The sequence below is a fragment of the Heloderma suspectum genome, chromosome 3 (assembly GCF_057233095.1).
Source record: "Heloderma suspectum isolate Gila_16-S chromosome 3, 16-S_ref, whole genome shotgun sequence".
Classification (NCBI taxonomy): Eukaryota; Metazoa; Chordata; class Lepidosauria; order Squamata; family Helodermatidae; genus Heloderma; species Heloderma suspectum.
The window spans coordinates 187,400,023-187,424,622 of NC_139460.1; the positions used below are offsets into that span (position 1 = coordinate 187,400,023).

At 44.0% G+C, this 24,600-nt stretch overlaps 1 protein-coding gene across 17 annotated transcripts in view; it reads right to left on the reverse strand.

The window, feature by feature from the left end:
- Positions 1-9,072: 9,072 nt before the first annotated feature.
- Positions 9,073-24,600, reverse strand: part of CAMK2G (calcium/calmodulin dependent protein kinase II gamma) — a 269,130-nt gene continuing 253,602 nt past the window's right edge. For 7 of the 17 annotated variants that reach the window (XM_084841435.1, XM_084841429.1, XM_084841431.1 and 4 more), the window contains 2 exons: positions 20,326-20,571; positions 9,073-14,313 (listed from right to left, as the gene is read on the reverse strand). In XM_084841435.1, coding sequence (XP_084697561.1) covers positions 20,339-20,571 — 233 coding nt within the window. In that variant the 3' untranslated portion in view covers positions 9,073-14,313; positions 20,326-20,338. Of the gene's footprint in view, positions 14,559-16,249; positions 20,572-24,600 lie in introns of all 17 variants that reach the window. The other 10 variants (XM_084841436.1, XM_084841430.1, XM_084841433.1 and 7 more) reach the window with 5 other exon arrangements.

Consider the following 24,600-nt stretch of genomic DNA (forward strand, 5'->3'; position numbering starts at 1 on the left):
TGTTTCCTCAGCCTAATGATGGCCTCCTTCACTTGCATGGACACCTCTTTGGACCTTATTTTGGAAGTTCCAGTGAACAGCTACCAAATGCAAATGTAACACTCAGAACTACCTCCAGGCCTTTTATCTGCTTTCATTCCATTACTTATGAGCCACCAACGATGGGTGTGTGTGTATGCCACTGGCTGTACTTCCTGAATGGTTAGTGCCCCACTTTTGTCAAACCCCTTGCATTACAGCTGAAAGTCCTGACTTCGCTCCCATCTGGGTGTGTTTCCTTTCAACTTCAATGTGGTGGCGTACAGAGGCCAACTGCCAAAACAGTTATCCTTGCTCCAATATTTCTGGCCCTGACTGTATTCAGTGGAATGTATGCCCAGGAAATTGTGGATAGGATTGCAACCTAAGTATGTTCGAAGCAGGAAAGATGCAGACAGTCCACTGGATAACAAAGATATAAATGCTGAAGGAAAACAGAAATGACACAGAAGTCTTTTGTCTCAAGTCTTCACTGGAGATAATGTTGGAAAGAGACTCCCACCTGAATAATAATTTTCAAGGAGCACATCTGAATGTTAAACAGATGTGGCAAAAATAAAGTTTAAGAACTGACAATTTAAAAAGTAACTCAACTATATTTTGTTTGTTATATTAAAATGCTTAACAATTACTAGAACCAGCTTCCTTTCTGGAAGAATGGAAGAAGGCTGCCAAGGAAACACTGATTAAATGTGGGGAGGGAGGATCTGGGGAGGAAAGGTAATCCAGGAAATTACAGACTCTGACTTCTGTCCCAGCTAAACTGTTGAAAAGCATTATGAAGTTCAGAATGGTTAAACACATGGTTCCTCAGCAAGGTGTGTTTGTTCAAGCATGGCTTTTGCAAAAATAAGCCAGTTTTTAAAGAGTGTTATATAGCATGTGGATAGATATTATCAGGTAGAGATTATGTACTTGGATTTTTAAAATGCTTTTGGCAGGTGTATCCTAATTAAATTTAGTAGTCATGGGATAAGGTCCTCCTATGGATTAGTAACTGTTTAAAATACCAGAATCACATGATAAGATTTAACAAAGGAGGGAAGCAAACAGTGGTATTCTCTAAGGACTTGTAAATGGATTAGTTCTATTTTTCATATATGATTTAGAGTTGGGGTGAATAATGAGTTAGCCATAATTGTAGCAATACTCATTTATTCAGGGTGGTGAGATTATAGAATCATAGAATAGTAGGGTTGGAAGGGGCCTACAGGCCATCGAGTCCAACCCCCTGCTCAATGCAGGAATCCAAGTCAGAGCATCCCTGCCAGATGGCTGTCCAGCCTCGTCTTGAATGCCTCCAGTGTGGGAGAGCCCACCACCTCCCTAGGTCATTGGTTCCATTGTCATATTGCTCTAACAGTCAGGACGTTTTTCCTGTTGTTCAGCCGGAATCTGGCTTCCTGTCACTTGAGCCCATTATTCCGTGTCCTGCACTCTGGGATGATGGAGAAGAGATCCTGGCCTTCCTCTCTGTGACAACCTTTCAAGTACTTGAAGAGCATGATCCTATCTCCTCTCAGTCTTCTCTTCTCAAGGCTAAACATGCCTTCTCAAGGCTAAACATGTCTCTCCTCATAGGGCTTTGTGTCCACTCCCCTGATCACCTTTGTTGCCCTCCTCTGAACCCTCTCCAGTTTGTCTGCATCCTTTTTAAAATGTGGTGCCATGGACACAGTACTCCAGATGAGGCCTAACCAGTGCTGAGTAGAGGGGAACTAGTACTTCCCGGGATTTGGAAGCTATGCTTCTATGAATGCAGCCCAAAAGAGCATTTGCCTTTTTTGCAGCCACATCACATTGTTGTGATCGACAACAATTCCAAGATCCTTCTCACTTGTAGTGTTGTTGAGCCACGTATCCCCCATCTTGTGACTGTGCATTTGGTTTCTTTTTCCTAGGTGCAGAACTTGGCATTTATCCCTATTAAATGTCATTCTGTTGTTTTCTGCCCGGCGCTCCAGTCTATCAAGATCACTTTGAATTTGGTTTCTGTCTTCCAAAGTATTAGCTATCCCACCCAATTTTGTGTCATCTGCAAATCTGATCAGCATTCCCTGCACCTCCTCCTCCAAGTCATTAATAAAAATGTTGAAGAGCACTGGGCCCAGGACTGATTCCAAATCAAAATATGAAAAACTCTAAAAGAGTCTTTCAAACTGAATAAATAGGCAACAAAGGTGAAATGAAATGTAAATGAAAAGCAATGCACATGGGATACGTAATTTCTCTCACACCTGTAAATGTATAAATCTAAATTGGCTGGGATTACCCTAAGAGATCTTGGGGCTGTGTGAATATGTTAGTGAAAATGTTAACTCAAGTGTATGGTATCGATGAAAAAGGCAAAGTCAGTAATAGGAATTATTAGGATAGAGACTGGAAATAAAACAGCCAGTATCATGATGCTATTAGATAAATATTTATCTTTTTCCTTTTTCAGAATTCAAGTGACTATGATAGTATTATTAAGACAAGTCTAGCCATATTGTAATGAAACTTTGTTCAATATATATTGCATGAATAAGCCCAACATTATCTTAATTATGAGATCTTAAGGGGTATTTTGAGCTAAGCATCTTGTTTAACCACATGCAATAGTTCCCATACTTTTTTGAGCCGTTCAATTTTAGTTATATTAGTGTTATATGCTACTAAATGTTGTTCTTGCCACTACATTTAATAGAACGTTCTGTAAACTCACTGGTGCTGTATTTTATTTGTTTCTAAAATGTATTAGTTGCCGTATAGCTGAAAGCTCTCAAGGTTTATACAATAAAAACTTAAATGTGGAGTTAAAAAACTCCACATTAAAAACAAACAGGCCAAGAAAACAATCAATTAAAAGCAGCAATCAATTAAAAGCTGAGGCTAAAGCAGGTTTCAGAAAAATAACCCAAAAAATATAAGGCTAACACTACGCAGAAAATACAGAGAATTAAAAGGCTTGAGGGAATAAAAAGGTGTCAAAACAATAACAAAATAGACACCAGGCAGATCTCCCTGTGGAAGGAATTCCATACCTGGGTGGCTACTATTGAGAAGGCCCCATCCCAAATAACCAGCTGCTGCACCTCAGCCTGCGGATGCACTTGGAGCAGGGCCTCAAGTGACAAGGGCAGGGCTTGATCGGGAATATGTAGGGAAGGCATTCGTTCAGGTACTGTGGGTCCAAGCTGTGAAGGGCTTTATAGCTTAACACCAACATGTTGATTTGGGGCTGGAAATGAACTGGGAGCCAATGAAGATGATAAAATAATGGTGTAATATGATATAATGCTAAGTTCCTGTCAGTACCCTAGCTGCCATATTTTGTACTAGCTGAAGTTACCAGACCGTCCTCAAGGGCAGCCCCACATGCAGTGAAGTGCAGTGCAGTGCAGTGATCTAAACAGGAAGTTACCAGGGCATGAATAACTGTAGCCAGGCTGTCTCTGTCCATGTAGGGTCATAGCTGGTGTACCTAAGCTGGTAAAAGGTGCTCATGCCACAGAAGACACCTGGGTCCCTAATGACAGCCATGGATCTATAACCATTCCCAAGCTACAGACTTGATCCTTTGGGGGAGTGAAAGAGTGAGCGCACTCAATCTCTGAATGACCTCACACAGTGGCTTCATGTAGATATCAAATAGCCTGGGGGACATGATGGAACTTTGCAAGGCCCCAAAGCATAAATGCCATGGGGTTGAGCAGAAATACCCCAGCAGCACCTTCTGGAAATGGCTGTCCAAATATGAGTGAAATCACTGCAAAGCTGTACCACCCACACCCAAATTAGATCATCTCTCCAGAAGGATGCCATAGTCAGTAGTATCATCACCTATTTGGAGGTCCAGGAGGATCAACAGGTGGATCAGATCTGTAGAAACAAGAGTAATTTCCCGTGTATTTGTTTTTTGAAATGAGACATTGGTTGCAAGTTAAAGTGTGGGGAGGTGGCAGTCTTAGACAAGAAACAATATTTGAACAAACTATGCATGAAAATGTATGCTATCAACTATTTGTAGGATTCAGATTGGAATGAGTGTGAGGAAGAACTATTGGCTAAAATGGACTGTGGACTTAAATCAGGAAAGAACAGATAGGGCATGAGCTCATATGTGGGCAAATCGAATGAAAATCTCACTGTGTGTTAGCCAGAGAATTATTATAAAACATTTTCCCAATAGTATTTAAAGGCACTGAAATTAAAACAGTTATACAAATGCCTCCTCTGGTTTGTTGGCATATCTGATAGATAAACACTATTTGGAATAAAATCTTGCTTAGGATAAGAGTGATAATTCCATTGGATCTGCTGGTGATGGCGGTATTTGGTTATTTGGAGGAGTTGGAATAGAAATGTCTGGATACAGCATACCAGATGCTAGGGACAAACAACAGGGGATGATGGTCGCTAAGGACATCTAACTGGCCATTAAAATTGCTAAACTAGATGGACTTTGGTCTAATATGTATAATAGTATTATCTCTTAAAAGAGACTACTTGTGTATACATTAAACATCCATAACCTTGTTTCTCTAAACTGGGGAAGAGGAATGTTGTTGTCCACTGACCAGTTTTGGGTAGACCAGCTAGTTCCTGCTTGTTGCTGAGATGCTTACAGGGAATGCTGGAATAGATGGATTTTGATATGAATGAGCAAGGCACTTGAATTATTAAGCAAAGGTATGCCCGTCTGGCTTCCTAAATTCAATTTATATCAGTATACCAAAGGGATTCTAGAATAATAGTAATAAAAATACAACACAAGACTGAAGTGTGCTCCCTGCTCAAGTCTCCTACACTAGTGTTTGGTTACCTGTTCTTCCATATTAAATTTTTTTTCAGGAAATTAACATCCTTGAGAACCAGTGTAGTTTACTAGATAGAGTGTTGACTTGGATCAGGGAGAATAAGGGTTTTTATGATGCCAGGAAACCAGGAATGAGTGGGCCCATACACTCCTCCCTCTCCTGCCCCCTGATACACCCACACTAGAATTTCCTGTTGCATCCAAAATAGGAAACCAGGTTAATGTTGATTCACTAACCAGGACCTGAAGCCGCAGTTTGATGGTGGTTTTCGATCCTAGTTAGTAAACTGACATTAAGGCACCATTTCCCATTTTGGCTGTAATGGCACACTGTGGTTTACTTTAACCAGGACTGAAGCACCAACATCAGCACAGAGGGCAAGGGAGGAGGATGCAAGCCCAATGCTGGTTTATGAATCTGGGATCATTACATCCAAACCATCCCTTTATTTGCTGAAAACAACAAGGAAAAGGTATTGGTTGAGTTTCTGCCTGCCTCTTGGCAATACCAACATACATTTCTGGTGACGAATCCACAATCCCATCTTCTGAGTCTCACCCTTCATATTATGTAGAGTTCCATGATTATTTCATCTGTGGTTTTTAAACCCAAAGCAGGCTGTGAACTGAAGCAGAGGAAGGGAGAGGCTGCAAAGAGAAGCTGCTTAATTATTTCCAGTCCTTTCCCACTTGCTGAAGCTGTTCAGTCTATCAGACACCAACTGTGCAGGGGATTAGTTGCCATGCCCCAGCCTCAGAATCTAATGTGTGGATCCATAACACCATTAAATCTAACAGCACAGATTCATTTAGAGAAGGAGCAGAACTTCCCAAATCTGGTGAAGAAGGGTGTTTCCCTCACCCCTGAAACATTTTATCATTCGTGCTTCCAGATGATCTGCTGAGATACATCGTGTCAGTGCCCCAAGAAGTGCAGCAGTCTGGCCTGTGGAGGATGCTTTGCTCGCTGGAAAATTACTGTAGGAAAAACAAGGGATTCACCTGAATGGTAGCAATAAATATATACAGCCCATGCAAGGGCAAATGTATTTATTAGACTTCATTACTGAGCACTTCATTAGCAAGTCTGGGTCTCAGTTTTATACATACTATGTATTGGATCAGAGGTCACTATGCTTGCCTGAGGGTAGGAAATTTTAAAACCATAGTCACAGTAGACCGATACCCATCAAAAATGTGCTTCTTGCTCTTGTATATCTCAAAAATACTTTTGGTAGCTGTCTTCATTGGCATTAAATAGAGCATTTCTGGTGAAAATTGCTGCACTTCAGATGGTTAACATGATGTAATAAAAAGTGTTATCCATGAGAAAGTATTGTATCACCAAAGATATGGAACACTTATGGACCCCATTTTGAACTGCCTATTTCAAAATGTTCCTGAGAAGTGAAACTTACTCAGAAACTCTAGCAGCCTTAGGGGTGGCAATATATCGAATTGGAATCATCCTTTTAATGACCTAGGTTATAATCCTCAGTTGCTCAAGACACAGTTTGAATGGATGCAACAGAAGCCCCCCACCCACCCCCCAGTGTGGCAATTGCCACTAGGGAAGAGGGAGAGTTGTGGTATCATGAAGAGGTGAAACTGACTTCTGGTCTTGTAATGGCTGATCTCGTGATGGCTCAGCACTCCCAATTATCAAAAGACAGGAAACATGAGTTGGGAGGAAATCTCCTGCCAAGACATTTTGGCCAAAAATTGGGGAGAGTCTTAAAAGGGGCTCAGCCCACATTGGCCCCAGTCCAGGGAGAGTGAGGCTGACATGAGACCTACTCCTGGGCAATCTCTTCCCAACTTAGGTAGTAGTTGGCTTACAGGCTTTGTGGACCAGGTAAGCAGCATGAGGGGACTGGGGGAGCAGAGCCTGGGAGCCCCCTTATTCACCTCATATCTACCTGGATCCAGCTTTCACCCAGGTGGAGGATGGAGATTTGTCAGGGAGGTGTTCCCCCCACCCCCACTATCTTGCATTGCCCATGTGGTGTAGGGCCCCTTGACTAACTCATAGCAGGTTTTGGCCATCCTCTGCTCTGCCTAGCATTGGCTCTCACAGGTTGGATTGCCCATATTAAACCCATTAGGGCTTAACATCCTTACAGCAAACATCGTTAGCAATAGAGGGCATACCTTTATCTGCCCCGGTCAACCAGCAACATGTTAGGAAAGTGAAGTTATTGTTGTGTTTCTAGGTCCTCCCGCTAAGCAGTAAGACAGTCAGACTCAACTTGCAATCCACTCTTTTACTGAGCTATCAGCAGGTCTTCAGTAAAGGCTAGAGACTGCCCTCACAGTTGAATTAGTGAAGTTGAGTCTTCTGATGGAAAAAACTTCAGTAAGGAAGATGATTGCCTTCAAACTAACTCTAGGCTACCACACCGTACCCAAATGACTTTCTAAGCCCCTCCTTCAGGGTGGGTCCTCCCCCATGCCTCCAGTGGATGGCCAGCCTGGCAGAACATCTCCCTCCTCTCATAAGGTCCGCCTGCTTGGATCAACACCAAACTCTTCTGCCTGCCGATTTGTGCCCTTTCTCCCCCTCTGAAAGAAACTGATTTCCTATGGGGCATGGGGGGAGGAAGGGGAAAGCGGTATCTGTACCTGACCATCCTAATTGATATGCCCCTGGGAAGGTTCTTCACTGGCTCCTGGAGACTCTTGAGAATTTCCTGCCCGTCCTCTGTCCCAGCTGCTCTTAGCTCTCCATCTGAACCAGAATCTTCAGACTCAACAGCAAGCCTGGGCCCAATCCTGACAGTTATGCACTGAGGAGTCAAATGGGAAGCAATTGCATAATGTGGGGTTCAAGAAAAAGATAGCTGGGGATAAGACAGGCACTATGAAAACTAGTAGTAGTTCCTATGGGAGCAAAGATGGATGCAGTTTATAAACTGTTGGATGCTTGGTGCTCACACATGGATGATATGGAGAAGTGTTATCCTCCTATGGATAACATTGCAGAAAAGCCACATTAACTTGGCTCGATAAGTAGGGAGACAATGAACAGGACCACATAGAGGCTAAGCTGAACTGATCTCTTCCAAGACTTGGTTAACAGGATGGGGGCAGTGGAAAGTCATGTGAAAGCCAGTGCTCCAGTTGGCCATTCTTTCAGTTGGTCAAATCTGCATGTCAGTCTGGGAATTGCATTGGAAACCACACAGCCCATTGGATCCACCGGAACACCCAGTTTAGGGGCGGCGGCAGCAGCAGAGGGATGTGGACTGCAGAGCACACCTGGTTCGTCCTACACTGTAGGTATGGTGGTCACAAGTCAACTGGGGCCTGTGGGTGGTCATCCACAGGCATAGCCTGCTGGAAGCTGGGCATGAACAAACCCAGCAATGTTGCCCTGAACTTGAGAATTGGTTCGCCCACGTGGGGAGCTCATGGACGCTCCACCCAGGGAGGCTAGGGTGGGGGAGCCCATGGTCCTCCCAATGCAGCCCATATGGTGATGTGTCAGATCCACTGGGGTCCCATTTGTTACCATCCACAAAGGGGAGGATTTGGCAGGGTGGATACATTGACCTTTTCTCCATACTGTTCTGGGGCTCAGGCTCTGCCGTCTTGACATCATCCAGCCCACTGTCCCAGGGCAATCTGGCCCCCAGGCCAAAAGAGGTTGCCTGGCCCTGCCCTAGGAGGAAGTGGGATAATTGAAAAGGGGTTTCACATTTGTTTTTTTAAAATACATTATGAAGGCAAGTGAGCTCACAGGCTTTCAGATAATTTGAGGATGGTGCATGAGATAGAGCAAATTGTTAAGTCTAAAATACAGAAAGAAGTAAATGAAGGTAGAGTCTTAGGTCTGCACCATAATCTGACAGTACCAAATGTGAGTTTTACCTTTAGTGGTGATCCCTAAGAATGCTCCTGGGGAAAACAAGTTGATTTGTCACCTTTCCTACCCAAAAAAGGGAACTTAGTTAATGATGCTATTGACCCAGCACTATGCACAGTGAGATATATTTTCTTTGATGTGGCTATGCCCATGGTGTGATCCCTGGGAAAGGGAGTACTACTAGCAAAGTGTGACATTATGCCAGTTTCCAGGCCAGCTGGGCATATACATGGTTGCAGATGCTCATTTTATTATTTTTACTTCTGAATATATATTATACCTTTCTATATGAAAACGGTAGTTACTCCAAAGTAAATGTATTTACCATCAGGACAGCAGAAGCAAACTCCATTTTATTCTTGTAGTCACAATGGTGCAATGTTTTAAGGAGTATAAATGTGAAATCGCACACTCCTGGAGTATTTTTTAAACAATTTTTGCTTTAACGTATCAGGAATGTAGAAGCCATTATAACACATGCAATGGCGGCGGAGTGGGGAGAATTGTGTGCTTCACAACTGGAATAATTCACATGGCTGTCTATATGGGCCCTCTGGAAAGGGGAGAGAAACAGTAAGGCTAGAGACTGGGAGTGGAGAGAGATCAAAGGAGGTCTGTGTGGGCAGAAGAAAACTAGGCAGAGCCAGGAAGCAACTCTTTCCTTCTCTGCCTGCCCAACACCTGATCTGCAGCAGGTTCAGGAAAGGCAGGAAAACCTGGCGCTAACAGTTTTCAAGGTTATTATTAAAAATGTTTGAAGGATTAGGAAGTGGAGAGCTTCATGGATGCTGTTGGGAGGTCCTGCAGGTGCTGCATTAGGGACCCATGTACTTCAGGAATACTTGGCCATCTGGCCCCAGCTGGAAGGCCCATCATGCCTTCATAGGAATGGCCTACTCTGACCCACTATCAGTTCACCCAGGTTTTCAGAAGGGCAATGGCCATAATATGATTGCTGCTAGGCGTGTTTGCTGCCCACTCCTTTCAGAGTGGCACAGCAGGCGCAGCTGCCTTGGCAAGCATGGGGGAGATGGAAATTAAAAGGGTCTGGAGATAGCAGTCACCTGCCTACAAGGAGTACATAAGTAGGGCAGGAGGATGTAGGGTTCACCCAATGGATGGAGATGGGCTCCCACTGTGAGGGGCTGTTCTGGGGTGCATATTAACAAATTTATCTGTTTCGGAGTCCCATTGAGCACCTGGATCTGTGGCTATAGCATCTTTTTCTGGATTCATTTGGGAATGCTGGAGACTGAAAGATCTATTATACTCACAGTAATACTCACATCCTATAATAGAGGCAGCTTACATAATGGAGTATATTTCACTGATTAGGGCTTGCATTAATTGACAGTAGCCGACATTTGAATGTTTTGAAAAGGTGGAGCAAAGAATACTTATTTTGGCAGGACAGCTTAGGGCAACTTGATCTTATCCAGTGCTGCAGTGTCTCCTTTGTTGCAAGAGGAAACAAACTTAAAAACTCTTGACTATTAAGCGGTGGCCATTAATGCAAGTGAACACAGGGGATGGCTTATTCTCATTTTTAGTACAGTTCAGATGTTTGACTGCTTTGGGTTGATGAGCTATATTTGCTCATTATGGTGGCATTTGGGGGACTCTATACCTTGGCCTTCCCCAACCTGCTGGTCTCCAGATGAGTTAGACTACAATTCCCATTATTTCCAGCCAACATGGCTATTGGGGAAGATGTGAGTTATACTCCAAAAAATCTGGAGGCTGGCAGGTGGTGAAGGCTGCTATTCTTATTTATTGATCAGCTTTAAGTCTAGGAATGTTTCTACTTAATGCAAAACTTATAAAAAGTGGATCCTCCCCAGTTCAGGAAGTCTGGATACAAGGGAAGTGCAGGCACCTGACCTGTGTGAAGCATTATGGGCATTAGTGGTTTCATCTTGTCCTGTCACTTTTTATTTTCCATCTGTGTCAAGGTTCCAACCCTACCTCCCCCCCACCCTTGCATCTCATTCCTCCTAATGCTACTGAAGGTGACCATCACATAATGGGTAAGTCCCTCATGATAAATTAATGTTTACATCTGCATTGCAAAACCACATCTTGACTCACGTGGTATCCCAGGGTAAGTTACTGATATTTACTTTCCTACCAGTCTGGTGGGGGCCTTTCACATTGTTCAGGGCTTAGGTTCCTCAAGAAAACAAACACAAGCACTTCACCATTCCAAAACATTCTAGACTGCTATAGCATTTCTACAGAAAAACCAATGTGATGGTAGAGGACTCATAGTGACCAAGGACTTGTTGGGTAGAAGAGGTCTACAATGTAGGTGACTCCAAAATTGTTGAGAGTTGCTGTATTTGCGCATAGGAATGAATGCCATTGTTTTGAGTTCATTTCTGAACATGAAGGGAAGATATATCGTATTAGATATACAAACTGACTGAATGATGTCTCCTTGTGAATGTAATTGACGCAACATAGATGATCCTGATTTCTTCTATGCCTTACATAAACATATACTGCAGTTTGATGCATCCTGGATAATTTATGTGGCAAATTCTTCCCACGTTGTCTTTTGTCTCTTGTGTATTTGGTCATTTGCTTGTTTTTTAAAGTCTGTATGTGTGACTGAACTATATGTTGTGGATGCTGGTTGCTGATAGACATGTAGGGTTGAGGGTGGGGGAGGGTTGGAGATCTTGATTGGTTATTCCTCTGATTGAATAGTAATAATCACTATTACTACTATTTTAAATTAAAATGGGCAGTGTAACACAACATGCTTTTGAATTTATAGCAACTTAATAGTAATTTAATACAATTCTATTGCATCACACCAAATCCTCTGTTATTTTAGGATGCATCACTTGTCTTGTCAAAAGGATTTTCTTTTTCTAAAGGCAGCTTCCCCCCCACCCCCCGCCAGCACCTACTCACTGTCTTACACACACACACACACACACACTGCTAATTAACCAGGAGCTCAAAAGACCATCAAAATGCATTGACTCCATAAACAGATTTGGGAAAGCAATGTGTCTCTGAACAACCCATTTTCTCAGCAATTTCGAAAATACAAGAGTACTATCCAACTTTTTGCACCATTTAAATGTTATTTTATTAAATATTTTTCAGTTCAAGGTTTCATTATAACAAAGCTATGAAGGTACTACCAACATTCAGGAAAAAAGGCCTAACTTGATTTGAATTATTTCTCTATCATGCAAAAATTTTGCATCAAACGTCTTCTGTTTCCTGTTTAAAACTTGATATAATATTATATAGATGCTTACATTAACCCCATAAGAGAACATTAAGAATGCTAAAGATCTATAGCTGTGTTTGATAATGGCCATACCAAGCTAAGGTTCTTGTTAAATTAGAACAGGTCTTAAAGACTGTGCAAAAACAAAGACGAAAAAAAAATCCAACTCAAACTGTTAAAAAAATTTTTTTGAAAGATGCAGATACTTAATACAGAGGATTTATTATTAATAATCTTCAGATAAGGAGACCAGGAAATATCAGACCTAAAAGCATGCAGAATTTTGTCTTGTTTTAAAAAGCTGCATAACTAATTTCCTGTTTCCCACTTTGTGACTTTACTGTTAAAAACCTGAATAAAATTATCAAGGCTTTTCTTTGTTACCTCACTCACTAGCATAGTGCTGTCTAACTATGTTCTATATTAAAAGTCTAGCATCTGTCCCTCCATTTGATACAACATTCCTTCCTCACCCTCCAGGTAACTCTTCTTGTGGCCAAAAGGAGGAGGAGGAGGAGGACTCACACAGGCCAGATTTGCAAAGGGTGCCTGCCCTTTTCCTGCACTGGAGAGAAGCTGTGATAAATGCTGTGGGGGCAAGCAGTCTCTCATTAGCAGGAACATATGTTGAGATGTCCCCTGCAAAACAGAAATGTATCCCTTTTCTTCTGTTCCATGGGATCAAGTTATAAGTTTCTGAACTCCATTAAAAGGTCACCTCCCTGCTCTTCTGCTCTGTCCTATTTAGGCAGCAAAGGGTGGAATATAATGGAATCCCATGTTCTCAAATTTAGTGACTGGACATGCAAAAAGCATTGGTGCCCCTCATAGAGAGGATGCAGAAACAGCAATGGTGTAAATCTGAACTTGAACATTTACTAGGAAGGCTTCTATCCCACTTCTACTACTCAAAAACAGGATAAAGCAGAGGCCAAAGTATAAAACTGTCAAACATTTCCTATGTAGGGAATAAAGAACACCGATTACCTTCCTTTGTAGGAAGGGAGACAAATAAGGTTGGTGCAAAACAACACTCCCCTTTGTTATGTGGGGTGTGTATGGTTTCTGCTCTTACCAGAGGAAACTGCAGCAGAAACTGTAGAATGTTCTGCCTGAAGTAAAAATGAGGTTCTGATTCCATGGTTCACTGAGTAAGTACACCAGCACAGATTGGGAGGGGAATTAAAAAAAAATTACACCCTATGGAATAACAGGTGGTAAAGTAATGTTACAGGGCTAGTGGGAAAAGCACTTGCCTGAAGTTGCTGGCTCCTGTTTGTTGGTTTTATCAGAAAACAAACCAAACTGGAAAACCAGCGAGCTCCATAATTATAGGGGTGCACATATATATACTGAAATATATATATATCAGTATAAAACACAAACTAAGTTACACACCATACAGGAAGCAAACGAATGTGTGTGCAAATCTTCAGGGAAGAATGTAACACAAAGCTTTTCAACTGTTTTTTAAGGAGAACATATTCTGCAGCACTCTGGATCCCATCTATTCTAAACAGAAATAAAATAAGCCATTCATGTACTCTCTTCCCCCTAATATCATTTGCTCTTAAACTTTACCCTTATAAGCTGGCTTCACACTTCCAATGAGTGGCTGTTTGTCAAAATCAGTGCATCTCTGAAGAGCAAGTTCGTACACTATTTAAACCAGCTCGCACTTGTTCCTTAAAACATTCCTGTTCATTTTTGTGCAGTCTGTCAGTAGGAGCCAGTGACCAAACAAGCGGCTGACTGCCACATCTCCACCGCTGGCACTTGAGCTCAAGTCAGTCTGCTGGATGGGAGAGGGGTGAGAAATGTCCTCCTTCCACCTTCTCCCCCTTTCTCCACAGTAGTCCTGGGGAGTCCGCCACCATCCACACCTCACCGATTAAAGTTGCAGCATAGCCTGAACACAATGTGAGTTCCCAATGTGCCTTCACAGAGCACAGATTTCAGCATTCAGCTGCCTAAGCTGCTCTCTCTCTCTCTCCCCCTTTCTTTGCTCCGGTTCTGAAAGATGCTCCACAGCTACTGCCCCATCATCAGCCCTAGAGAGGAGGCGCTGGACACTCCATCATGGATGATCTCTCTTCTAAACAAACAATATGGGTTTCTCTCGAGATTTATAAGACACCTTCATACAGCAGAAACAGACACGATGGATCCATGGAAAAACAACAGAAAGGTGGCAGCACCCGGAGCATCAGATTCATGCAGGGTTTCGTGCATTTGGCTGCTGCCGGTTTGTAATTCATATTTTTTTAAAACGTCAAAACGAACATGGCTGTTGCTGACATTCAGGTACTCCAGAGCTGCTTGCTGAGAAGATATTGCCCTCCCACTGAGTATCTCCGAAAGCTGCTGCAGTAAGAAAGGGGACAAATTTTAAGGGTAGGAAGATAAATGCAGCCAGGTTAGTGGGACAGTTACACTAAGCGCTTAGAGGCTTGGATGGATACATCTGGATTTAATCTGGGATAGTGACGTCATTAGAGAGACTACATCCGTACTCTGAGGCACACAGCAGTACCCTCCCCTCACCCAATTGTTTACTATTAATCTAGCCAGCATGCTTTGAAGTTTCTTGTCTCAATGAACAGGGGAACCTGGAACAAAAAGCAACAGATCAGAATCTCATGTGGGATAAGGTCAGTTTTCTGACTCTGTACCTGTATCAGAGGGGACTGGGATTACAGAGTAACTAGCATATTAAACAGATTTTCGGTAACCACCCCTTGACCATTGAACTCCAGTTAAGAGTTCACTCAGCACCCAAGTTAAATGTGAATGCTAGCTAGGAAGCCCTTTTAAGCAGGATTCAAAGCTGGGTAGCAAACTCTGGTTAAGAAGGAACCCTGGTTAGTGTTAGCCATGCTTAACAGTGGTGCTACTGTAATGCTTAACCACACTTAAGAGGTCAGTAGGGGGGAAAGGGCAAAGGGAATAAATGTCAGGAAGAAAAGATGAGCTGGGAGGAGGGGGAAGGAGGGTATTATCTTGTGACCTGATCTTAATGGTTAAGAGCACACCCAGCATTATGTCTGCTCCACCTCAATTATGCTACAGGGCAAGAGTGCTGCCAAGAGAGAGTCCCTGCTAATTACCTGCCCTGCTCCCTGTACCAGATGCCTTTAAAATGCAACAAAATTGTGGTGGTTCCCTTAAGTGCACACAGGAAGGCATGTTCCCAGATGCAGAAACACAAATTTCTAATGGTTTGCTCAGTATGAGTAGAAAGATCGTATTTCTTTTCCTGTTCACTACAGATTTCAGGGGTAAAACATAATGGAACAGGTGAAGGCCTCTGTACAATTTATCCTGTTGAACTTATGTGAGTGCAGACTGTATGGGTCTCTAAGAGATGCAGGCCCTCACAGTGTGGTGCAGCTCTGTAACCTGCACTGTAAACAAAAAGAGGTTGGCTCCTTCCCTGGAGCTCAACTTTTGCAAACCTTAAATCATTTCCCTGTTTTATGCCTTACAACCTTGAGTGCGTTCTGTATAAATTAAATGTCCAGCACTCCTCTGAAGCTGTGAAAATTAAATCCGCAAGTAATTCCAGGCATTAGGTCATGTTGTGCTTTGTACAAGAAGATTTTTTTAAAAAATTAATACATTTTGCTCAGAGTGGTCTCCAACTGATGATCCTAAAGAGCATCAGGTAGAGATAGCAAAATTCTGACGTGGCGAATTCTTCATGTAAACAGGTGGGCATTCAACACTAACTCATAGACCCTACCTTCAGGGACTGGCAAAGCAAGGTTAACAGGCTCTTTTGGGAAGGCTGGAGCCTCCTATCAATCTTCAGGATGGTTACGCAATGTGAGCAGTGAAACAACACATGAGGGAGAAAACTGGACAAGCAGCCATACCAAAGAACTTAAGAAACAGTTGAAAAGCCTCAAGAGGAAGCTCTTGCAGGACCATGTCCAGAATGTGGTCAAGAGACAGAGGTGGACCACCCTGCTTTGTTTGTTCTTCAAGAGTACAGTGAGTATCTTTTCTTCTGAGGGAAATACTTTGCACAGTTGTCAGTCTCTGGGACAGCCTTTGTGAACACCCCTGGGGCTAAAGACTGACCAAACAGAATGGCCTTGTACCAATACTGATAATCACACTAGCTAGATCTCAGGAAATAATGGCAACATCAAGTAGTAGGTAAGCCTCTGGGAGGTCTCAATTGATGCTAGAAAGTCTCCTCAGCTCAGGCTTGCCAGAACAAAGAGATTCCATCATGTCTCATTTACCAAGCCCTTCTTCACTCTCCTCAGGCTTAGAATGAAACACTGGTACTTACCGAGAAGGTACCTTCTGGGTTGGTGCGCGGAAGGCATCCCACAATGGGTTAGCTCCCCCTATCACCTAGGAAAAGCAGGGACCCACGTAACTAAGTTTAAACATTCTGTTGGTCCAAAGCTCCCCCTAGCCAGTTCCGTCCATGGCTAAAGCTCAGAAATTGAGGAAGAAAACATCTCTTTGTATCATATGTAAGGAAGAACCACAGAGGAACAGAGAGTTTATTAGTAAACACACAGACATCAATCTGAGAAAATACACGTTGAGGATCCTTAGGAGAAGGTCTAGCCAGCCATGTGCAGAGACAAGTGGTCTGATTACCTATGCAAATAGACTCAGTGGTGTTGCAGGGTGCGGTTGGGATGCCTTCCACACACCAACCCGGAAGGAATCTTCTCAGTAAGTACCAATGTTCCATTCTCCAGGTTGATGTGAGGAAGGCATTCCACAATGGGACATGCTAAAGCGAAGACCCTTATTTGGGTGGGGGGGAAATGATACTGAGTCTATTGTACTGTACTACCTGCTGGGGGACTCTCCTGCCAAAGGAGGTGCCCACTGAGGCATATGTGTCTATTTTGTAATGCCTTATGAAGGAATTAGGACTTGTCCAGGTGGCTGCCTTGCAGTCTTCTGCCAGGGCAGCATTAATACTTAAGGCGGTTGATATGGTTGGTGCCCTAGTGGAGTGAGCTGCAACTCCTAACAGCTTGGGGAGGCGTGAAGCCTCACAGGCTGAAAAAATACATGCTTTTAACCACCTAGCTAAAGTAGATCTGGTAACCTTCTTGCCATAACAACAGGGTAAAAGGAAAGAAACAGTGAGTCAGATTTTTGAAAGAACTCTGTCCTTCAAAGGTAAACTTCAATACCTCTGCAGACATCTAGCTTGTGCCAGGCCTTCTCCTGTGGATGAGAAGGTTTAGGGCAGAAAGGGGGCAGAATAAACTCCAGTGACTATGGAACACTGTGCTGACCTTAGCAATAAAGGTCGGATCTGTTCAACAACAGAATTCCTATGGAAAGTGATGAGGCCTTTTCTGATTGAGATGGCAGATAACTCTGAGATTCTGTGAGCATACATGATAACAACAAGGAACTTTTTGTGACAGAATTCATAGCGGGATAGATCTAACTGGCTCAAAAGGAGGTTTAGTCAATGTAGAAAGTACAACTTGTAGGCTCCAGGAAGGCAACCTATGGACTGTGGGAGGACCCTTGACAGCTACTCTGCAGAAGAATCTTTTGATGTGAGGGTGTGAACTCAGTGACTGCCTACCCAGCTTGGAAAGGACCAATGACAGGCCTGAGGATTGTATGTGCAGGGTGCCTGGTTTCAAGCCCATCTGGAGGCCTTTCTGGAGAATGGCTAGTTCCTTGACACCTGCCACTGATGGATTAAGTTTTTCCCTTTCACTCCATCTGCTGAAGGCCTTCCAGGTTGTTTCGTAGATTCTGGAGGAGGAGTCCCTGCAGGATGCCAGGAGGGTGCATATGATATCCTCAGAATAGCTCAGGGTAAAGTAGATGGATCTTTTAGCAGCCAGGCAGCTATTTTTAGCCAATTTGGGTCTGGGTGGAGTATTGGTCCCTGAGACAAGAGGTCTGACTTCTGGGGCAGGAACCATGGTCCTTGCACTGCTAGGGCTAGGATTTTGGAGAACCATGGTCATCGTGGCCAGAAGGGGGGGCTACTAGGGCTATGGCCATTTGTTCCTTTCTGATTTCCTGCAGAACTCTGGTAGCAGGGGGATTAGGGGGAATGCGTACAGCCTTTCTTTTGGCCAGCTGATGTACAGCATGGTCCAGATCTTGCTTCCAGCCCAGAAGCACCAACTCCTCTTAACTCCTCTGCCAAACCCTCTTCTACTTTCCAGACCTCCAGGTCTGGATGGCAACAGTTCTGACACCAGGGAACCCATCGTAGGAGGGAGACTTTCCTCCCAGCAGGGAAACAATCCACAGAGGATTGCTGGGTCTCGGTTGCCATCTCCTGCGGTTATCTCATTTTTTGAAACAAAAATGTTTTTGGAAACAACCCCCTCTTCGGGTCATCCCATCTCCAACATCGCAATCCACCACCAAGTATCACATCATATCTACCGCAATACAAACGTTCCATCTTCTTTCTGGTTGCCAACAAGGGCAAAGGCTGGACACCTAGGCTGGACCTCAAACACCTGAACAAATTTGTCAGATACTGACAATTCCATACAGAAACACTCCAAACCATTATGGAAACCCTTCACAAAATGGAATTTTTGACATCAGTAGACCTCATAGAGGCATATCTGCATTTTCCTGTCTTGCTGCTTCACAGAGAATTCCTATGCTTCCCCTACCAGAATTGTCATTACCAGTACAAAGTGAGGCCATTTGGCCTATACTTGGTGCCTTGCACCTTCACCAAGATCATGGTGCCTCTGATAGCTCACCTCTGGCTAAAAGGCAGGCATATTTACCCATATTTAGACAACCTTCTTATCTGGTCCATTTCCATTCACAAAGCCTCACTTCATTTGCAGACAACTGTCAAATGCCTAGACTAATATGACTTTTTCATAAGCAGAAAGAAGAGCCACCCAGCACCCACCCAGGACCGATAGAGTGTTTAAAACTCAGTCACGTGGTCCCTGCTTTTCCTGGGCGATAGGGGGAGCTAACCCGCTGTGGGATGCCTTTAACACACCAACCTGGAGAATTGTTCTGATGCCCTCTAATTTCTTTAGAAATGGTGAAAGAAACAGAACATCCATCCAGATAAGTATTCCTCACATGGCACCAGTCCTATGGCCTTTATCTCCAGGAGACATTAACGACCTTGGAAACCCTTGAGCATGGAGAGAGGATCAACATAGCCTTTTCCCTGAAGAGAAGAGCCCTGTGAGAAGTTCTTCCTGCCTAAGAATGTGGATTCAATGCCTGCTCCCTGCCCTATTCCTAGGACAAAAGAGATAGTGATGAGAAGCCCCCAAAGTAGGCCCTATCCATACAGTGGCAGGGGAAATGTGACCGCCCTCTTTGCTAGAGATTCCAGCATCAAGATGACTACTACCCTGGTTCTAGCTGCAAGAGCAGGGGTACTGGTACCTGGAAGACAGTGCTTTACCCATGAGTGTAGTGTGGTGAGGCAGAGCTGTTGCAAAAATGTAATGTTGCCTGGGCTTTAGAAAGGCTCTGAACATAGGCCGAATGGACCATTTTGCCATCCAACCTTGCAGGGGTGGGAAAAGAATAGCAAACAGGAGCTGGCAACACTCACTAGGTTGTGGCTGTATTGATCCCTGCCTCAAGAAGGGAGAGGGAAGGAAGGAGTCCATTCACTCTCTGTGATGTGAGGGGAGTACCTGAAAAGGTTGTTGCCTGTGCCACTATCTCCCTGGCACTGAAGAAGTGAGGAACAAGGAGACTTGGAAGGCTCATTTCTTTCACCTGTAGTCCTGAAAAGGCTTTTTGACTCATTCCACCATTGATACCTACCTTCTTTCCCCTCCCCGCACCTCACTTTTGAGTTCTTGAAGCGCTCCAAAAAACCAGAACCATGCTATTCTGCCATAAGACAGCAGGACAAACTGGTGATTGTTAGGAGTTCCCCCATCTCTCAGGCTTTCAGTTCTGCATTTCTAATCCCTAGAGACAGAATCCAACCCAATGTTGAATGCCCTCTTGCTGATGAGGGGAGAATCAGCCTGTACATCATCATCTGGCTCTGGCCAAAGGAAAGAACTGCAGGGAGATCAGCCACACAACCAAGGCTGCCTCCTTAGACTAATAAGCTAGAGTGTGTCAGGCGATACTGTTCGTGGTCTGAGCTAGATCAGTTCTGACTGGCTACAGGCCACCTTTGCCTTGTCCACACTCTTGTCTCTGTCTTCACCACCCACTTAATAGGTATGGCACCATCAGACTGCTTTGTGTTTCACAGTAATGGAGGTCTATCTATTTAGCCAAGGCTGTTCAGCTGAAAACTGCCAAGTCTCCCCGCACACTCCCAGCCATAGGTGTCCCTGAACAGTGGCTTCCTCTGCTCTTATATGTATTCTCTTTGGACTTGTGGGCCTTCCCAGCCAAACATACCCATTTTTCAGCTTCACTGGAGTGGAGCTGCTGGGGCCCCAGAACAGTGGTAGTGGACATTCAGCCACTTGCCATCACGGCGGTGCCAGACACGGGTCTCTTCAGACTGCATGGTGCGAGGACGGCCTTGGCCATCGATATACTGTGTCAAGCGGATGTAGGCAATGCAAGCGGCATCGTCGCCAATAACGTGGACATGGGGGTTCAGGATGGTGGTGTGGATTGGCTTGCTGTTCTTGGACAGTACTGAGGAGACATGAAAGACAATCAGAAACTGTTTCTATCGGTTAGTGCTTTGGCGACCTCCCCACAATATGGGTACATCCTTCACTCCCACTGCTTTCCTTCCATCCTTGTCAGTCTGTCATGCAGCATTCCGGTCTCTCCCCACACAAAGTTCTCCTAGCCTTCCTTTCCCTAATCACCTCTGTGCTCTACCAAGATTAAAGTAACATGATTAATCTCAGAAACACACACACTCATACTCTATATTTCTTTCCACTGTTTTGTGAATCATTCTAGAGGATCCCTGGGAAGACAAAAGTAATGGCTTTATGACTAGATATGGTTGCATGTAATCAGGCCTTTTACCTCTTAGGCTAGAACACCATCAGGAAAATGAGCTACCAAGAAGAAATAAGATAAATGGCAGACAGAGGAAGGGGCCAGCGGCTTTACCATTCCCTCTGCCTATGGCTTTTTCTGGGGAGTGTTTGGAATGTGGAACAGTCAGGCCCTGGCTTACATGTACTTTTCAAGTGATGGAGGCTGGACCTGAGCCTCACTTCCTATTCGCATTTATGTTCAGCTACTATTTATTCTTTCTACTGCAGATTGAGGCTTTCCTTCTCTCAAAGGAATGTCTATCATCCCTATGCCTTCAAATAAATGAATGGGATGGAGAGGGGGCAAGATGGAATCTAGGGATATTTTACAACATTTGACTGCCCTCCCCCTAAATCCCAGACTAGATGAACATTTGGCAAGTAGACTACAGCTTCCTTTAAAAAATTAAAGCAGCAGCATTCATACTCTATAGAGCAACAGCATTGCTTCCTTTAAGAAACTACCACCCCCAGATCTTGAAACCAACTATATCCCCCATCAAAGTGGCCCAAAGACAGAAAGACCAAGGGTAAGGATGAGCAGATTTTCCTGCCCTGTTCCATTATTGTTTCATGGTTCACTATGCCCTGTGCTCTTGATTTTTAACTAGGATTTCTAAAATTAATTTTGGAATTAGGTGATTGTGAGATCACTCCTGAAGAACCTAAGGGTTTGCATTGGATTTGGACAAATCCCAAGCCAAATTGGCCTGATTTTGATAGATTCAGATTCATCTGAAGTGAAGCAAGGGCCCTCTGAACCACACCAAATTGAATCCAGGTCCTCCTGAAGCTTCAGGAGTGATTCAGAGGGACACGGACAATATATCTGTAGAAAGCAATGCATTTACCACAAGCTAGGAAAACACCAGGCTGGGGAGAAGGGTGTAGTCCTGTGACTGACAGCAATAGCTTCCAGCCAGGGAGTAATTTTACCAGGTTTTGTCATGGGAGGCTCAAGTGCCATCAGGCATTGGGGCGCCTTTCAAGAGCTGCGGCTGGTGTGCTAGTTGCTGCCCCTCATGGATAAAAACTGTTGTCATTTATCCATCCTTTGATAACCTCCAGATTAGATGAATGCAATATGTTGTTTGTGGCGCTGCCATTGAAGACTGTTTGGAAATTACATAACAGAATACAACTGCCAGATTGCTAACTTGGAACACCAGTCACTGGGAGTAGATCTTTGTTGTTGTTGTTCAGTCGTTAAGTCGTGTCCGACTCTTCGTGACCCCATGGACCATAGCACGCCAGGCCTTCCTGTCCTCCGCTCTCCCCCGGAGTGTGCTCAAGTTCATATTAATTGCATCAGTGATGCTATCTAGCCATCTCATCTTCTGCCGTCCCCTTCTCCTTTTGCCTTCAATCTTTCCCAGCATCAGGGTCTTTTCCAGGGAGTTTTCTCTTCGCATTAGGTGGCCAAAATATTTCAGCTTCAGCTTCAGCATCGGTCTTTCCAATGAGCAGTCAGGGTTGATTTCCTTTGGGATTGACTGATTTGACCTCCTTGCAGTCCAGGGAACTCGTAAGAGTCTTCTCCAGCACCACAGTTCAAAAGCATCAATTCTTCGGTGCACAGCCTTCCTTATAGTCCAGCTCTCACAGCCATACATTACTACTGGGAAAACCATAGCTTTGATTATACGAACTTTTGTCCGCAAGGTGATGTCTCTGCTTCTTATTATGCTGTCTAGGTGTGCCATAGCTTTCCTCCCAAGGAGCAAGCGTCTTTTAGTTTCATGGCTACAGTCACCGTCTGCGGTGATCTTGGAGCCCAAGAAAGTAAAATCTGTCACTGCTGCCATTTCTTCCCCTTCTATATGCCAGGAAGTGATGGGGCCAGATGCCATGATCTTCGTTTTTTTAATGTTAAGTTTCAAACCAGCTTTTGCACTCTCCTCTTTCACCCTCAACAAGAGGCTCTTTAGATCCTCTTTGCTTTCTGCCATTAGGGTGGTATCGTCTGCGTATCTGAGGTTGTTGATCATTCTCCCGGCAATCTTAATTCCAACTGTGATTCATCCAACCTGGTTTTCTCATGGTATACTCTCCATATAAATTAAATAAGCAGGGCGACAATATACAGCCTTGTCGTACTCCTTTCCCAATTTGGAACCAATCGGTTGTTCCATGTCCGGTTCTTACTGTTGCTTCTTGACCCTCGTACAGGTTTCTCAGGAGACAGGTAAGGTGGTCTGGTACTCCCATCTCTTTCAGAATTTGCCACAGTTTGTTGTGATCCACACAATCAAAGGCTTTAGTGTAGTCAATGAAGCAGAAATAGATGTTTTTCTGGAATTCTCTTGCTTTCTCCATGATCCAACGAATGTTGGCGATTTGATCTCTAGTTCCTCTGCCTCTTCTAAACCCAGCTTGTACTTCCAGTAGTTCTCGGTTCACATGCTGCTGAAGCCTAGCTTGTAGGATTTTGAGCATAACCTTGCTGGCATGTGAAATGAGCGCAATTGTGCGGTAGTTCGAACACTCTTTGGCATTGCCCTTCTTTGGAACTGGAATGTAAACTGACCTTTTCCAGTCTTGTGGCCACTGTTGAGTGTTCCAAATTTGTTGGCATATTGAGTGCAGCACTTCAACAGCATCATCTTTTAGGTTTTTAAATAGCTCAGCTGGAATACTGTCATCTCCGCTAGCTTTGTTGTTAGTAATGCTTCCTAAGGCCCACTTAGGGTGACTTCACTCTCGAGGATGTCCGGCTCAAGTTCAGTGACCGCACTATCATGGCTATCAGGGACATTAAAATCTTTCCTGTATAATTCTTCTGTGTATTCTTTCCACCTCTTCTTAATCTCATCTGCTTCTGTTAGGTCCCTGCCTTCTTTGTCCTTTATCATGCCCATCTTTGCACAAAACATTCCCTTGAAATCTCCGATTTTCTTGAAGAGATCTCTAGTCTTTCCCATTCTGTTGTTTTCCTCGTTTTCTTTGCATTGTTCATTTAAGAAGGCCTTCTTGTCTCTCCTTGCTGTTCTCTGGAACTCTGCATTCAATTGGATATATCTTCCCCTTTCTCCCTTGCTTTTCGCTTCCCTTCTTTCCTCAGCTACTTGTAAAGCCTCATCAGACAGCCACTTGGCTTTCTTGCATTTCTTTTTCTTTGGGATGGACTGAGTTGCTGCCTCCTGAACAATGTTACAGACTATCACGGGGTCTTTTTTTTTTTTTTACTTTTTGTTTCGTGGCCGGGGAGACAGGGCGCTTCTCCCCGGCCTGAATTTCGGCCAGGTGAGGCAGGGCGCCTCCCCACCCAGCCTGAATTTCGGCCGGGCGAGGCGGGACGCCTCCCCCCCTCGCCTGAACTTCGGGGGGGAAAGCAAAGCGCCTCCCCCCCCACCGCGAAGCCAAGCTGCGAAAAGGTAAGTGACTTTCGTACATCCCTACTGTTATCCCGGTGATTTCTTGACTTCCTACTTTAGCATTCCAATCTCCTATGATGAAATGGACATCTTTTTTTGGTGCTAGTTCTAGAAGGTGTTGTAGGTCTTCATAGAACCGATCAACCTCAGCTTCTTCGGCTTCAGTGGTTGGGGCATAGACTTGAATTACTGTGATGTTGAATGGTTTGTCTTGGATTCGTACTGATCATTCTATCGTTTTTGAGATTGTACCCCAGTACTGCTTTCCCCACCCTTTTGTTGACTATTCTGTTAAC